The sequence below is a fragment of the Misgurnus anguillicaudatus genome, chromosome 18, assembly GCF_027580225.2.
Source record: "Misgurnus anguillicaudatus chromosome 18, ASM2758022v2, whole genome shotgun sequence".
Classification (NCBI taxonomy): Eukaryota; Metazoa; Chordata; class Actinopteri; order Cypriniformes; family Cobitidae; genus Misgurnus; species Misgurnus anguillicaudatus.
The window spans coordinates 24,880,195-24,898,433 of NC_073354.2; the positions used below are offsets into that span (position 1 = coordinate 24,880,195).

The 18,239-nt window shown below is 39.4% G+C and overlaps 1 protein-coding gene across 1 annotated transcript; it reads left to right on the forward strand.

The window, feature by feature from the left end:
• Positions 1-30: 30 nt before the first annotated feature.
• On the forward strand, positions 31-10,752 carry ddx1 (DEAD (Asp-Glu-Ala-Asp) box helicase 1). Its single transcript, XM_073856150.1, has 26 exons — positions 31-138; positions 248-299; positions 418-481; positions 999-1,028; positions 1,152-1,248; positions 2,006-2,053; positions 2,210-2,293; positions 2,374-2,457; positions 2,539-2,615; positions 2,695-2,767; positions 2,967-3,043; positions 3,133-3,247; positions 3,337-3,475; positions 3,552-3,612; positions 3,679-3,777; positions 3,871-3,960; positions 4,038-4,226; positions 4,572-4,623; positions 4,729-4,875; positions 6,567-6,656; positions 6,746-6,820; positions 8,287-8,359; positions 8,471-8,513; positions 8,679-8,774; positions 10,186-10,306; positions 10,395-10,752. The coding sequence occupies exons 1-26, from the start codon at positions 123-125 to the stop codon at positions 10,523-10,525; spliced, it is 2,223 nt and encodes a 740-aa protein (XP_073712251.1). The 5' UTR covers positions 31-122; the 3' UTR covers positions 10,526-10,752.
• The last annotated feature ends 7,487 nt before the right edge of the window (positions 10,753-18,239 follow it).

The window sequence follows — 18,239 nt, forward strand, 5'->3', positions numbered from 1 at the left end:
AAACCCGAATGAGCGGAACTGAAGTAAGCGCGGTTCGCACGGACATATGTCCGTGTAACACCCTGTCAAACAGTCGCTATTCCACGTTACTTCCGGTGAGAAACTCGCAGGAGTTTGACACCATGGCTGCGTTCGGCGGTAATATTTACATGTCATTCTGACAAGTACTATTAGAAAGCATGTTTAACAACGAGTGAGTGTGGTTACAACATTCTCCATTTTTATAGATCTTTGTTTTATCTTTCAGAAATGGGAGTGATGCCAGAAATCGCGCAGGCAGTGGAAGAATTGGACTGGCTGTAAGTTTGAGTTTATTTTGGGTGTTTTTTACAGTACACATCTCACATTCGTATTTATAATTACTAATAATTTGATTATATGTTCATAATTAAGTAAGTGATTATTTGATTTCTCTAGGCTGCCGACAGACATTCAGGCCGAATCCATTCCACTGATTCTGGGTGGAGGAGACGTGCTTATGGTGAGATGCATCCAATTGTTTTCTAATCATAATCCTGTTGTCCGAGTTAGTCATTTTTAGTTCGGTTGCCGTCAGACTCTGTTGCCAGGGTACAGTAGCAGTGTTAACAGTCATGTGTCTATGTGTGTTTGAGAGAGAGAGGATGAAGGAGAGTGTGTGTGTTTCTATGTTTATGCTTGTACTGTTACATACTGTTGTCGGCACTGTTGCTTTACCTTGATGGCGGTGGTTGACGGTAGCAGAACTGACACTGACTATTTCCGACAACAGGAAATCATGATTTTCAACAATATAACACACATTTTACAAAAAATAATAGATTGTTATGGCCAGTAACATCTTGTGATCCATGACAATGAATAAAAATAATAAATAAATGATAAAAGCAGAAAAAATAATTACTTTGGACACCAAATGTATCAGCAGTTATAATCACCCCTTGCTAATATATATATATATATATATATATATAGCTTTTTAAATAAGAATGATCAATGCATCTATGTTTCATTTACAGGCAGCTGAGACAGGGAGTGGAAAAACTGGAGTAAGTTTAAACGCACTTGCATTCATAAATGCAACGTTGTGTTGTTCTATGCACATTTCTATATAACAAATTAAATCACAAGTAATGTAACCGTAAAATGCTAAAATGTATGTGATCTTTTAGGCCTTTAGTATTCCAGTCATCCAAATAGTCTACGAGACCCTTAAAGACCAACAGGAGGGGAAGAAGGGACGCAGTGCCGTGAAGACAGGAGGAGCAGGTATTACACCCTACATACATGAGTTGGTCATATACATTACACTTCTTCCTATCCACCTGTTTTTTGACGTAAATGTGGGCGCTGCCATCTTTGAGCCTTCTTGTTTATGACTTCCGGTGAGCCACTAAAGCTAATGGTAGTCTATTGCAAAGGACACAAGTGTGCCATTTTGACTGGCTGTAGTGCGTAAAACGAAAACAATACAAAGTACATGGAGTAGTTTAACATGTTTATTAGGGTTTGTTCAAATAACTTACAATGTGTTGAATGAAAGATACTGCTGACTGTGTCAGACCGCGTGAAGCTCGACGTGTCGCAATAAACAAGTCCATTAAAAATTGCAGTTTAAAAAAAACTTCACACCAGAGGGACAGTTGTGACATTTTAAACCAGCCCCTGAAAAGTTAAAAACATGCAGTCTTTGAAAATTCCATGTACAAACACTCGACTGACTTTCCTCTTGTAAAGATACTGGTATGTCTCTGTGCTTTGAAGACCCGATCAACAACACAAAATGATTGAATATATGTTCATATATCAAGCCATGGCTTGATATATGACAGGTGTAGTAAATATTAACTGTTTAAATCTTGTTTTATGCGTGCTCCCACTACACCGTTTTCTACCGGCTGGCTATTGAACTGGAAGTATCGCATAGGAAGGGAAATACTTCCGCGTTCGAGAAAAAGGTGGATAGTAAGAATGACTTATTGCGTGAAATGTATTGATTGTTGTTCTCTGGTTTGGTCCACTTCAGTTTTCAATAAATGGCAGATGAACCCTTATGACAGAAGTCCAGCATTTGGTAAGTGTTTAAAAACAACAATATGCATATATTTTGAAGACACATGGCCTGGTTCACTACTCCTTTATTCTCTTCCTTAAGAGAGATGACTCTTCAGAAAAATTGTGATTATATATGTAAGTTTGTAATTTTATTGCACCCTTGTTTTTTCTTCAGCTATCGGTCCAGATGGTCTCTGTTGTCAGAGCAGAGAATTCAAAGAGTGGCATGGATGTCGTTCCACCAAAGCGGTCACAAAAGGTTAGAAATTATACTTATTATGCAGTTGTTTCTTCCAGACTGAGTCTTGAGAAAATACTTTAAATTTTCCTTTTTTCCAGGCAAGTATTATTACGAGGTGACCTGTCACGATCAAGGGTTGTGCAGGGTGGGCTGGTCCACTGGCCAAGCATCACTGGACTTGGGTACGTTGTTCATGTATTTCAGTATAACATTATTACACTAAACTGGTGCTGTCATAATGTTTGTAATCCTGTTCCTGTTAGGGACGGACAAATATGGATTTGGCTTTGGAGGAACTGGGAAGAAGTCTCACAATAAGCAGTTTGATAGTTATGGAGAGGTACAGCATGATGTTGAATCTGTTGCTGTTTAAACTTTAAGATGTGGCAGATTGACATGATTTAGTGTGTGTCTTCCAGGAGTTTACTATGCATGATACCATCGGCTGCTACATAGATCTGGACAAAAATCATTTGTCATTCTCAAAAAATGGTGAGACACTTTTATTTTGTATTATTGCTCTCAATTATTATTCAGATTGAACGTTTTACCCATAAACACATCAATTACTTGATTACTTTGACATAATGGTTCACAACAGCATACAATTGACATATCAGCCAGTGTAACATAAACTATTTGGTGAATATACACTCAAGTTGCTGTTCTGATTTCTGATTGGCTCTCACAGGTAATGATCTAGGTTTGGCATTTGAAATCCCTCCGCAGCTGAAAAACCAGCCCTTCTTTCCTTCCTGCGTGTTAAAGGTATCCAACAACTACTTTTTTGCAGCCAATACAAACTTTCTTTGCAAGCATGAAACATACTGAGAAGCATATTTGTGTTTTTTTAAAAGAACGCCGAACTGAAATTCAACTTTGGTGAAGAACCTTTCAAAAACCAACCCAAAGACGGCTTTGTGGCCCTGAGCCAGGCTTCAGATGGTCATGTGGTCAAATCCACCCAGACAGGTTTGCTTCAAATCAGATTTGTTTGATTATTACCTGCAGCGGATGTATTTGATTTATGTATCCCGCCGGTCTGTTGTTTATGTCCTCAGGCAGTGCTAAAGTTAGTGAGGTCAAATCCAGTTCTCACTCCCCCAAAGCTCTGATCATTGAACCGTCTAAAGAGCTGGCTGAACAAACCCTTAACAATGTCAGCCAGTTCAAGAAATATGTTGAAAACCCCAAACTAAGGTGAGCTGAAAATTGCAGTTTGATTATTATGTTGTATGGTGTTTGAAGATATCTAAGCGTGATGATGTTACTGCAGGGAGCTTCTCATCATCGGAGGTGTGGCTGCTAAAGAACAACTCTCTATTTTAGAAAGTGGGGTACGTGTCTAAATCTCAACAAAATTTAGAAAACAGGACCTTTTTTAAATGATTCTCTTGTTTTAGGTTGATATAGTAGTTGGGACCCCAGGTAGACTGGATGATCTCATATCCACGAAAAAGTTGGATTTATCCCAAGTTCGGTTCCTGGTCCTAGATGAGTGTGTAAGTTAAATATTGTCCGCTTACACATTTTCTTGACTTTAATTAATATGATTATTTTAAAGCACATTATTTTCACACTTTCTTTGTGTCTAGGATGGACTTCTCACATCTGGGTACACTGACTTCATCATGAGGGTCTACAACCAGATCCCCCAGGTCACCTCAGATGGCAAGAGACTACAGGTCATTGAAGCTCTAGATGTACTTTTAATGACTTTTTTCAGGTACAGGTCCTCATAATTGAATCTTTAATGTTGCAGGTGATAGTTTGCTCTGCCACGCTGCACTCGTTTGAGGTAAAGAAGCTCTCCGAGAAGATCATGCACTTTCCCACATGGGTGGATCTGAAAGGAGAGGATTCTGTACCGGAAACCGTCCATCACGTGGTGGTGCCAGTCAACCCCAAATTGGACAGGCTGTGGGAGAAACTGGGCAAGAACCACGTCAGGGTACACCTATTTCACTTTTTCAGGATTTCAGTATGCATCCAAACTTGACAGAAGATGCTTACTTACCAATGAGTTGCTAAATGTTTATTATGAAAGTATGTCTTTCATAAGATAACAAAGTACTGCATGTATACCATAAGTAGTATACACTATGTTTATACTAAAGGCCGAAGTAGGGTCCATTTTTTTATGCAAACAAATGGGTCCGTGTACCGGGTTTGTTTAAACCTATAATGTAAAACCTGACACTGTCATCATATTAAAAATCTAGGCCTGTATGCCACCAAGGTCTCCCATGCATAGTGTGTCTAGAATTAGAATTAAGTAAAAATGTTGTTCCTTCAGACTGATGAAGTTCATGCCAGTGATAGCACACACCCTGGAGCCAACACCCCAGGTGAGACTCACCAGCCAATACATTACCAACATCATGCAGAAGACAATTATGAACATCTAATATAACTGCTCGTCATAACTGAATCCTCTTATATGGTTTAATCAGAGATGTGGTCAGAGGCCATCAAGATTCTGAAGGGAGAGTATGCCGTGAGAGCCATTAAAGAGCATAAGATGGATCAGGCCATCATCTTCTGCAGGACAAAGATCGACTGTGACAATATGGAGCAGTACTTTATCAAACAAGGAGGAGGTGAGGCCATTGCACAGCTCTTGTTTTTTCTAATGGCGCTTTTCCATTGCATAGTACCCAACGGTTTGGTTCGGGTCAGGTCGGATCAGCTCACTTCACTTTGGCTTGGTTAGCTTTTCCATTGAGTTTAGTAACACACGGAGTGGGAGGGATTATAGGCGTGTTGTTATATTTGTGCTGCCTACTGCTGTGACATCATACAAGTGAGAGCATCGTTGTATTATTTACTTCTGTCACAAAATTAAAATTGACCACCACAAATAGATGGTTGCACATCGCGCTTATCACTACCTCTCTCTCACATGACAATAGCTACGTTTACATGGACACATTTTGCCTCCATCGGATTAAAATCCTTCCGATTAATAAATCCTATCATAGCGTTTACATGAACACGTAATAATGTGATCGGATTGATGTGCGTGTTTATATGACACAAGATTTACATCAGATTTGATCATTTGATTTGACATGCGCACATTGCACAAATATAGTTTCACGCTGTCAAGATTTGCTTTGTGCCTCACTGATTATAAAGCAGCAGCAAAAACACCCATTCACGTGTGCCCAAAAAGCGTATTTTACTTCACGCGGTGCTGCAGGGACCGTTCGCGAGAGCGAGTCCAAACACACGCGTTTGTGGATCAGAGAATAAATCATGGACTGACCGGACAACGCTGTCTTGTATCACTTTATGGGGAATTGGACGGATAATAGGAACAAGATTAACAAGACAATCACTTCTTGTGACTTCCTTCAGCAAAACAAACTCGAGTTATTTGCGTCACATGTCAATACGGCAATTCTACGTCATTGCACGTGTGCATATGCTCCACACTCCCGTCCTGTAGGTGGCGGAAATGGACCTTTCAGTGCGTTTGCCAACAGCCATTAAAAAAAGAAAAGATGGCACATGCGCAGAGCCTCCCAGTTTCAGTTATCCATCCGATCAAGTGTATACATGTCATTTTGAGCGGATTACAAACGGTATAAACCACCCCTAACAAGCGGATTCGATTTTTAATCAGACTGGCACTTTTTAGTCCGATTGAGGTGTTTATATGGAGCATTTTTATTCAGATTGATCATTTAAATGGATTACAAATGTCCATGTAAACGCAGCTAGTTTCTGTACAAAAACCTGTGGCGTGGCATCAGTCGAGACGCTCTGCTGAGCCTCATTTAAGTTGCATTTAAGCATATAGGCGGACGTGCGCGTCACGAATGTGCCGCCACAAATTGCAAGTCTGGAAAAAACTGTTATGGTGTTCCTGATTGTCAACCTGTGGATGTTTTTCATCACTAAAAGGGAGTTTGGGAACTTATAGCAGGGCACAGATGACAACAGGTTTACTTGAGACAGCGCAAGCTAGTACAAAAGTAAAGCTTATCTTTTACATTATAGCTGACGCTGGTAGTGACAATTTTCTCAGACCAATCAGTGATCTACAGTGTTTTCACATCACATTTTAGTATCAGCTTAGATCGCTTGGAACCCCAACCGAGGTGGTACTAAAAAAAATATTGGGTACTACGTACTGCACCCAGTGGAAAAGCTCCCAAATGTAAGCTGACCCAAACCAGACCATGGGGTACTATGCAATGGAAAAGCACCATAACAGCCATTATATGGCACCAGGTCTAGATGCAACCGTTTGACTTGAGTAACATTTTTTTTCTGTTTTTCTCAGGTTCAGACAAGAAAGGACACCAGTTCTCTTGTGTTTGTCTTCATGGTGACAGGAAACCAGATGAGCGCAAAAGAAACTTGGATCGGTTCAAGAAAAAGGAAAAAATCTGGAAAATCTGATGTGAGGCTTTGAATACCTTGCCTAATAATCATAGTCACAAGCGTTCTTCTGTCATCTTTAGAAAAAGGAAGTGAAGCTTCTGATTTGTACAGATGTTGCTGCTAGAGGAATCGATATCCATGGTGTTCCTTACGGTAAGAAGGGCTGGCACTTCTCTACTTTCAAGATCTAAAATGACAGCTGTCTAGTCAATGACTATTTTTTTGTTAAATGCTTTCGCCTACATACTGGCTTGCAAGGCACCGTGACATCATGACTAGCAATATGAAATGGTGCGTTTACACCAACCGCGTTTCAGGCGTCAAAATCGTGTCTTTCGTGTCTAGTTTGCCGCTTGAACAGTTTGAATGCATTTGCGCGTCTAGAGCGATGTAGACGTGCGGAAAAAGCAAGGCTTTGACGCGCGTCAGAGGCAAAATCAGCTTCTTGTTGGAGGGGCAAGTGCTATGCTGTTGTCTGTTTGCAAAATGGCTGATGTTGATTGTGCATTTATCGAGAGAGTTACCGTTTTGTATTTGGTAACCTTACTATAGGGGAAAACGTCACGTGACTCAAAAGTGAAATGTGTATTACAACTTACCAGGTTGCCCAATGTCCTCACTGACACTCTTCCAAGTGAGGTCCTTTTTATTCCTGTCTCTATAGAAATAAGAACTTGTGTCGTATAGCTCCGGGTGACTGCTTACAATATCAAGCGTTCCTTCAGGTTGAATGAGTGACTCCGGGTGGGGGTGCCTCCACAGCAGCAAGCAGGCTCCTGATTGGTTAACGCGGCGCGAAATTTCACCAAAGTTACAATTTTTCAACTCGGGCGTCAGCCGGCAATTCGTGTCAAACACAAAATGCACCATTCGTGCGTACCGCGCACAACGTTCAATTCACGCCTTTCATGTGAGCTAGACGCGCGAATGAGGCGGAAACGCGTCTTCCGCACTGCGGGACCTCCAGATGCGCGTCAACGCGTCTTCACACTTGACTTAAACGCAGTGTAAACGCAGCATAAGGAATAATTGACGACGGGCCATATTGAAAATAATGCATGCACAAAGTAGAGTGCCTTTACACTGCGGATGTGCATTATCTTCAAATAATTCAAAGGACTGGAGTCAATTATTTCATGTCTACCACGGTTACCACATTGAAAAATAATGCATCCCAGTGGAACATTTCTCAACCAAACAGAATAAAGCCTTTAACAGCCCCATGGTATAAGTACAGAATAATTGATAATGAGCAATTGAATTATTAGAAAATAAACCACACCCAAGGTGGTAATGTGGCACGACGCGAAGCGGACATTGCCTATTTTTAAGACATTTGACAGGTTAGGTGTGTGGTTTACAGAAAAATTATCAAAACCCATGAAACATTTTTCAACCAATCAGAATAATGCATTCAACAGGCACGTGGTATAAAAAGCATATATTCACTAGCTACAATGATAATCACGGTCATGCATAATTTTACACTTTTTACCAATTACTAAACCAAAGGCATAGGATCATAGGATATCATTGGCCAGTGAAGGATACTTCACTGCTTTTCTACCTCTAGTGTGTACAGCACAGCTCCCAATGAAATATTATTATCTTTTTTGCAGTGATAAATGTGACTCTACCAGATGAGAAGCAAAATTACGTTCATCGTATTGGAAGAGTAGGCCGAGCAGACAGGTGACCTCCAATATGTTTTATTCTGAAACTCACTTGGTTACTTGAAGATAACATGTCTGTGCATTTCTGATTACATTGAGTCATTTATGCATGTGTGTGATGTTACTACAGGATGGGTCTGGCTATATCCCTGGTTGCTATGGAGAAAGAAAAGGCAAGTAGGAAGTCAAGTAGAAATTCAATTCGTAGTAATGGAACGCGTGCATGCGTGTGTGTGTGTGTGTGTGTGTGTGTGTGTGTGTGTGTGTGTGTGTGTGTGTGTGTGTGTGTGTGTGTGTGTGCGCTAATACTGTGTTTGTTGGGGGGACTTTATACACAGGTGTGGTACCACGTTTGTCCCAACAGAGGAAAGGGTTGCTATAACACCAAACTCAAAGAGAACGGAGGTTGCACTATCTGGTACAATGAGAAGGAGGTAAGAATTGATTGAACCTATTCTATATTTCTGCAGCAAAAATGCATAAAAAATGCACATATAGACGGTTTCATCGGACGCACGTGCGGTGACGTGATTACGCGTCTGGTCTAAACTTTACTTCCGATTTCTGTTTGTTTAATGGTCTGACTAGTTGCTGAAACTGAACTCTTAAACAAATACCTTGTCAAAATAACAAATGTTTTGGTTTCGTAGGTAATCTATGTGTTGTTTATTTTGCTTGTTATATAAATAAACTACTTTAAAAAGACTTTGTTGTTATTTATTCTTAGCGGAGTTTACCGGAAGTTACGTGTTGACAACAAAAGGCGCTTTTTTATGTTGTTACTGCTGAAACGGTCTATAGACGTTTCATCGGACACGCACCTAAACCGTAGTGAAACTTTCGGTCTGTATTTATTTATCAGTCTGGCTAGTGGCTAAACTGATCTCTGAAGCAAACACCTCATCGAAAATAAAATGTTTTGGTTTGCTAAAGACGAGGTGAGATGGCGAGCATGGATTGCAATTGTGCGGAGATGTTATTTGTTAATATTTCTCCATAAAAACCATGTTGCTGCTGCTGAAACCGTCAATAAACTGAACCAAATCACAATTATCTTCACAGTTTATGGTTGTAAAGTTATTTGGCTGCTAGCTCAACATTTAATCATATGCAAATGATCACATTATTTCTATGAATACTTTTGTTTCAATTAGGGCTGTGCGATATTGAAGAAAATGCGATGGCATGCTAAATAATGCGATGTTCGTATGCGATACATTTCTTTTTCTAGCATCGGTTTAAACCATATTAAAATGTATTTTAGTACTAAAACTTTGACCATATGTTAATTTTTGACATATTAAAATTAAATCATCGCTCATTTATTGCAACGCGATGCGTGTATCATGATATGTACTTATACAATATTGTGATATATTGCACAGCAGCATGCCTGCTAGTTAATTTTGATCTGTTTGACACCGTGTCCTAAGTAGATGTGATGTGATATGATTCCAGCGATTTGTCTGTCCATACTAGGCATGCGCGGTATGAGATTTTGACGGTATGATAACCTTTAGCAAATATTCCACAGTGTCGCGGTATTGAGATTGCCGCTCTAAAATATGTAATTTTTAAATGTCTCGATAAAACTATTTTATTAAACATAGTATATTTGAAACAGTAATAAACATTATGTCAGGTGCAGTTTTAATTTGGATGGACCTACTGCTGCCCTAAATAACCTAAATCTGTAATTGCATTCATCTCATTTTAGCTTGTAAAAACATACTACTGCTGCTAAGAGATATCAATAATGCTATAAAATGTATTATTGTTACTGTTATTTTAGTGTTGATATCATTTGATTACAGCTTTGACAGCCCTACTTCTCTTTTGTTTTAGCTGTTGTCTGAAATCGAGGAACATCTGAAATGCACCATTACTCAATGTGAACCTGACATCAAAGTACCTGTGGATGAATTCGATGGCAAAGTGACTTACGGGCAGCGCAGGGCTACTGGAGGTGAGCGTGTTTGTGTGTCCCTGCGTCCTGTATCTCTACATAAGTATTTGTTACTTATCGCCTCTTATTTTTTCCCCAAACACCTCAGGTGGTCTCTATAAGGGCCATGTGGATATATTGGCCCCAACTGTAAGAGAATTGGCCAACCTGGAGAGAGAGGCACAAACATCTTTCCTTCATCTCAGTTATCTACCCAACCAGCTCTTCAAAGCATTTTAAAACCCGCGACATCACACGAACACTTGCACTTAATCTCCATTAAAGTAAATAAAGACATGTAAAAACATGCATCACTAATCTTACAGATCAAATGCATTTCATTTGTGTTTCGCATGGACTGACATGCAAAGGAAATTTGCTTGTGAAAAATATTGATTTCTGGAAATGTAAAGTTTGTGTTTAAAAAGCATTTGAGTCATCTTTAAATAAATTTAAAGAGCATACTATTTTAAATGTTTATGTTTTTCAATATTTAGACATATAGAATTTAAGGCATTGAAGATCAGTGTAATGATAAAAGTTTCATAGCTGCACTAACACTACATTTCTTTTAAAGTGGAAATACTCAGCATCGTATACTAACACTAGGGGGCGCACTTGTCTTAACGGAGAGAGGCTGACCACCAGTACATTTTGGACGCCCATATGATTTGTGTCTGAAGTGCTGATTTTTATTTACATCAGAGGGGACTACAAAAGAGGCCAATGAAGTTAAAAGTCATTAATAATCCGAAATTGCATAACTGTATATGCATGCAGTAACCCAGTAAGCATCTGTTATTAAAGTACCGTTTAAACTCAAATGACACACAGCATGTCTCTCTGTAATTATACCCAAACTAACAGCAGTGCTTGTAAACAGCCATACGTTTTAAACTAATCCACACACAGCCGCACGAGACCACACACATACCTTACTACCTTAAATTTGGTTATATAACAGTACAGAATATAGATCCATGTAAAAGATGCATGCCAATGCAGTCTAAACAAATCAGTTTCCTTTTAGAAATCATAACTCGGCCCAGATGGAATCTGTAAGTCTTTATTAAAATAAGATTGAATATTTAGCCTCCTTACTGAAGTGTAAACATTTGTGTTTTCCTGTTTCACCAATTCTTTACTATTCCTTTTTGTGTTATGTAACCGCAATAGGTCTGTGCGTCTGGTATGTGTGTGTGTGTGTGTGTGTGTGTGTGTGTGTGTGTGTGTGTGTGTGTGTGTGTGTGTTTCCATGCACACTTCTAAGAGCAAATGGTTTCCAGCTGCCTAAGTGTGTGTCTTTATTTCCAATGCTAACAGTGACACTACATACATTTGTATGCCTTCACACACATGCACCCTTTTGCTCTTTCCCTAAGCCCTGCTGTCTCACTTTTAACCCATTCAACATGCTACCCGACAGACTAATGACACAATTCAGACAGAATGACTTTTCTCAAGTCTGAACACCATTATCCTCACGTAAATGGTAAAAGGTGCAGATAGAACAAAGATTAGGCCGAGTCAAAATTTAACCAGGGGGCCAAAAAGACGACGCGGGTTCAAAAGTGTTGCGTCAAACACGGGTAAGTTCAGTCACATTCCAGGAAGCTCTTACCTGTAAAGCCTTCCTTTTACCTGCTGTTTTGACTGCTATGAGGGATTTATGTATGAGCGATGGATTATAGTTAGAAAAAAAAACGACGGGAAGTCCCGCCCACCAGGCCCATAGGGCATTTCCTTTGCACCTGGTGATGAGAAATGTCCCTGTGGCAGGTAATACAGATCGCATAGGTTCAAAGGAAGAGAGAGTGTGGTTATCACAATGCCTCTGTCAGGCTAAAGGGCCTTGTATATGATGTTTTAAACAAAAGGAAATTGTTAGATTCATTATGGGTAGATCTTATTGGAGCTTAGCCAGTGTAAATGTTTCACTGGTTCTACCCCTATTCTTTACATTTATGTCTGAAGACTGGGATTGAACTCATGACCTTTGCAATGCTAACACAGTTTCCCATCAAGTATGCAACAAGAAAATTTGCTGTACACTCGGATATAAAGGTACAAACTTAAAGGCGGGGTGCATGATCTCTGAAAGCCAATGTTGATATTTGAAATCACCTAAACAAACACGCCCCTTCCCCAATAGAATCTGGATCTTCTTTTGATAGACCCGCCCCACACATACGCAACCCAGGCAACGAAATTGGTTAGTAGACACGCCCCTTACTGTTGATTGGCTACAAGTGTGTTTTGGTACTTTGCCCGACTCCCTTTTACAAAGTGTTTTTCAAAACTCATGCACCCTCCCTTTAATAGGATTGTTGGCCTTTAAAGGTCTTAATATGTACCTGTGAGGTACCAACAGTGGTGGCCGGTGACTTCTTTTTTCGAGGGCACACAATGCAAAGTTCGTCACGATATGTATGTAGCCCGTCGTGTGTGTGGTTCATAATTTCAAAATATGTGTTCGGAGTGATCCTATGTGCATCACGTGTCTTGTCAAAATAAGTGCCTGCTGCAGACGCGTCTAAAGGGTTTATGATAAAAGAGACGCTCGCGTTTGCCAGATACTCGCATAATCTCATGCGTAAATGCGAGGTAGTGTCTTGCGTTGATTTTGTGAACGTGAGCGTCTCTTTTATCATAAACGGTTTTGACGCGTGTGCAGCAGGCACTTATTTTGACAAAACACGTGATGCACATGGTTCACATGACGCAAAAAACACACATATTTTGAAAACACGAGAACACGCATGACACCCCGAACACTTATTTTGAATTTGCGCCCCTCGGAAGAGCAGTCACGAGCCGCCATTGCTCTCATGTTGTTACAAACCATTTCTTTGTTTGGATAAACACAAGATAAGATATTTTGAGAAATGTTTGTAACCAAACCGTTCGTGAGCCCCATTTACTTCCATAGTAGGGCAAAAGAATACTATGGAAGTGAATGGGGCTCACTAATTGTTTGATTACAAACATTTCTGAAAATATCTTCATTCATGTTCATCAGAACAAAGAAATTTATACAGGTTCGTAACAATACAAGAGTGAGTAAATGATGACAGAATTTTCATTTTTGGGTGAACTACCCCTTTAAACAATTTCAACTTGTTGTGATAGGTTAAAGTTACTTATAAAAAGTCAAAACTTAAGGGGATACTCCACTTTTTGAAAATCTGCTTATTTTCCAGATCCCCTCGAGTTAAACAATTGAGTTTTATCGTTTTGGAATCCATTCAGCCGATCTCCGGGTCTGGCGGTACCACTTTTAGCATAGCTTAGCAAAATTCATTGAATTTGATTAGACCATTAGCATTGCGCTAAAAAATAACCAGTGTTTCAATATTTTTCCTATTTGAAACTTGACTCTTCTGTAGTTACATCGTAGTTAATTATAAGACCATCATGAGAGTTCCTAGCCATATCGGCCTAGAAAATCGCAACTTTTAATTTCTGTCGGTCTTAGTACACAATGTAACTACAGAAGAGTTAAGTTTTAAATAGGAAAAATATCAAAACTCTTTGGTTATTTTTGAGCGCGATGCTTAATGGTCTGTTTAGATTCAATTAATTGTGATAAGTTATGCTAAAAGTGGTAGACCAGAGATCAGCTGAATAAATTCCAAAACGCTAAAACTCAATTGTTTAACTCTAGGGGAGCTGGGAAAAAAGCCTATTTATTTTTAAAGTGGAGTGTCCCTTTAAAATAGTAGGTTAAATGGACTTGCAAAACCAAAGGGACAACACAAGTTGTGTTTTTAACACATTTGGTTTAGTATAATAATATATACAGTTTTTATACTTTTTTCTGAGAGTGTAGGAAATGCGATGTGATACATGTGTGAGTGATGTTTTGGTTATGTTGAGCCCGTCCAAGATCATCAAGATCAAGACCGCGGGGTAAATCACCTACCTGAGTTACAACATGCCTTGATGATGCGAATGCATCTCGACCAATCAGAGCTGATTTTCACAGATACCTAAATGAAAAGCTAGAGAATAGAGACACAGGAAGAGCGGATAAAGCACGCAGTCGGCAACCGCAAAGAGGAAGTTCGGTAATCTAATGGGAATTATCTTGATTTAGCTACTATAATCATTGAGCTATGAGCTTTAACACTGTGTTATTTGCTGTATGTGTCTATGTATACTCTTAGAATCGAAGGTGTACTTACACAGACTGGGTCACAAATAAAAGAATGGATTAAGTTGCATAATCACACTTTATAAACTAACATTTCTTTTCATTTAGCATCACTTGATGACAGAGGGAGGAGGAAGCAGGAGGAGAAAGAGGCGGCGATACTCATAAATGCCAAACTCTTCAACTGTGCCCACATTAAACAGAACGGTCAGAGTTTAGTTTGTCACTAATGAATGGTTTATCTCGATTCACTCTTTATCTCCCTCCATACCCATGGGTGACATTCACAAATCTGCTTTGATCTGTTGCCAGACTGCACAAAGCGCACACCAGGGAGAGAGAGAAGGGAAAGGAAAGGAGGAGAGCGGGATGAAGGGGAGGAGGAGATTTCAGTTACTGTAAGTCTTTAAAACTCCAGTTCCCTCAGGGATCTCTGTAAACTACAGAGCCTAAACCTACCTGACAGACCATAGATAGATAGATACTCCACCAAACGGAACTTACCCATTTGTACAACCTGTCAAGACTGACAAAGTTTCAGAAAGTGTCAAAATGTTGATTTAGTGCATAAAGAAGAACATTCCTCTACCTCTCTATCCTGACTCATCACTCTATGTCAGTGAAGATGACCCTAAACCCAGCGTGAACTTTGACCCGTTCAGGACTGTGACCGAGCGTCAGAAAGGGCTCGCTCTCATCCGTCCATTGATCTGTCTGTTTCTGCAGCCCTGTCCATTCCTGTCTGTTGTTCTGTCTCTTCTCACAGGCCGGCTCTCATCCATCAGCCAGTAGATTCCTTCTCTATGACCCTCTGTCAATACTGCACTCTTTCATTGACCTGCTGTCTCATTCATTTCTTCATTCTTTTGTTTGTGTCTTCTGACTTCTACTTGATTGGTTACTTAGTTGCCTTATTTACTTCTTTATGATTCCAAAACGAAAGTTTGCTGAATGCATGCTGCTGTTAAACATCTCTCACTTTGTACTTTACTTCTGATATTATTACTGACAAATAGCTACTGTTTTCAATATACTTGGATAAATACGTCTGCTAAATCCATAAATGTGCATTTTTATCACATTTAATTCATTATAGGCTATTTTTTATTCTGTCTGGTTTATATAAACTTATCCTGTTTTTTAGTAAATAATGACCCTAGGTGTAAATATTTCCATGTCAAAGAACCCAAATCCAGTCATGGACACGTTGCCGTAATGACAATTTTCCCCTTAAATGTGGAAAAAACAATAAAATTGGTTTGTATGACGTCATTTGAAATCATGTGCAAAATAGTACATGAAGAGATGTTTGTAACTGTATGCTTCTTATTTTGGTCATCTTACTTTGCATTTACTTTTTTTATCAAAATGTTTCATGACACCTCATTTCGTGAGAATCACTCATTCATCTATTATGCATTTTATTTACGCTCTGCATACCTATACGATGCAATACATGGCAAATGAAACCAAAAGCGTCTGTTATAGCACATTGCACAACCCACCCACACACACACCTAGACAACTCAATACCTTGTCTCTGATTTCACCCATAACATATTGCTCCACCGCCGCATCTGTCAGTAGTGGGAAGGAGAGATGACTGGCGCCTAAATCAGAGCAGCTGTGTCTGAAACCAACGGCCCCCGTTCTCATTAACTCCATGAGCCGGACCTGCGCGACAGCCCCTATATCTCACTCACTGCAGCTAGCCGTTAGTGCTAACGATAAGATCCCCCTAACGCCCACTGGGGTTAGATGATACTCTCGTGCACTTGAGCAGAGCCGGATTAAATAAATGGAATACACTAGGCAGGCTGCATTTTTTGGGCCCCCCCATCGAGGTTATTTATGAATTTAAATCTGAAACTTACCAAAGTTACTAATAAAAGTGAATTCACATTTACATAGCCTAGTCTTTGCTTACAAATTGGTTGTTTGTATACCAAATTAAGTCATGTGTTGTATATTAACCAGTCTATCAGACAATTTTTTGCTAAATTTATTATTTATACGTCATTACACGGCTCTATTAAATGCTATTAAATTATCCTCACCTTATCCATTGGGAGTGTCATTGTTAAGGCAGTAGTACAAGTAAATAACCAATAGGTGTCAGTAATCCGCGGGAGAGCTTCGCTGCATATTTCTCTTCAAGATTGAGAATCGCAACGAAATCCTCGTCGAGCAACACGCCCACTGAGGTAAATGTCCTCAAAACACTGGTTATTTATGTTTCAGTTATATGAATTATATAATAACAGTTTTTATATTATGTATAACAGTTTTATCTCGAAGTAATTGTAGTGCTAAACTCTATCGTTTCTGAGGCTGCTAGCCACTATCCATTGGTTTTGTTATCATGTTTGGTATCTAACGTGATTTTTGTGGGGCTTAAAGAAAAAAAGCCTTGACCCCGCTTGTTCTGCCATTAAAGTCATGAATTATTATGCAAGGAACTGTTTTTTTTGCCTCGTTATTATACGCAAACATGCCTTATATAACGTAGGGAAATGATCATTTGTCCTTTATTTATTTATTTTTTTGCAGCAACCATGTCTGTGTCCTTATTGGAACTCTGTCAGGTACAGATTAGAACTATGAACTTGAAAATCAACCATTCTGATGACTGGCGTCCCCATCCGAGTCACCACCTCAGACAACAACAGTCATAAACTCACAAACACAAATACACTCAGACTAATGGGCTTAATAAAGAAAGACTTAACTATGATTTTATCTGTGTTAACCTATGATATCAGTTATTGGTGTATTTTAAATATTTACGTATCATAGGCTTATCATACATGCATTGAAGTTTTAAAATGTATCTAATATAATACTGTAATTAAATTGAATGTTTTGGATACCACCATTAAATTATTTTGTGCATGTAAAACACAAGCAGCAATGTTTTTATTGAATTCAATTTTGAATTAAATTGAATGTTTTGCATACCACCATTAAATTATTTTGTGAATGTTAAACACAAGTAAATGTTTTATTTATTGGAGATAAAATGGCTGTTTAATTAATATAATACTTCTGTTTGTTAGGCACTAACAAGTGAAAATAGTTAGGTTTAAGTACATTTATTAAAACTCGATAGCTGTAATGCTTCTGTGCAGAAGGAAGCCCGTGAGCCACGAAGGTAAGTTTGCGAGCAGATTCATTTCCACTTATTAGACAGCAGTCCGCTCATCGTGTTTTGTATTGCATCACTTAAAGATCGTAAACCTTTAAAATCGAGTTTAGTAAGATGTATACTACAGTCAGCTTTGGTTAACTATTGAAGCATCGTCTTTAAGGCTCAATGTGACCGCAGTATTTGTTGAACACTGCTGGCAGCGGCGACGTCTGTGTCCGTACCATTTTATCAATGAGAGCAGTTCGTATCTCTCTGCTCCCGAGCCAAAGCTCGTCTTTAATTGAAATAATGTTTAATAACTTAAAAAATACGGCGTTTTTTTTTAATTCCCTGAAAAATAATGGTTTTGGAGATACGGGGATCACGCCCGACAGCGGCGAAATTGTAGATGGGACATTTGTAAAAAAAAAAATTCCCCCTCTGTCTGGGCCCCATCCCGCCAATCGGGCCCTAGGCACGTGCCTAGTTTGCCTTTGGGTTAATCCGGCTCTGCACTTGAGTTTGGGGGATGGGGGGTGATACAGACGGGGAGATGTAACACTGCCTTCGAGTGATCCTGGGAAGCTCCTGCTTCCGATTTGGGTGGGTCACTATGACTTGCTTCTGTATAGCTCAGTGGTAGAGCATTGCGTTAACATTGGTTCGAACCATAT

What these genes read in the sequence shown, in the direction of transcription:
- ddx1 (XM_073856150.1), top strand. An exon ending in TTTGTCATTCTCAAAAAATG is followed by an intron (nt 2,768 to 2,966) that starts GTGAGACACTTT and finishes TGGCTCTCACAG; the next exon opens with GTAATGATCTAGGTTTGGCA. An exon ending in TCTGGTACAATGAGAAGGAG is followed by an intron (nt 8,775 to 10,185) that starts GTAAGAATTGAT and finishes CTTTTGTTTTAG; the next exon opens with CTGTTGTCTGAAATCGAGGA.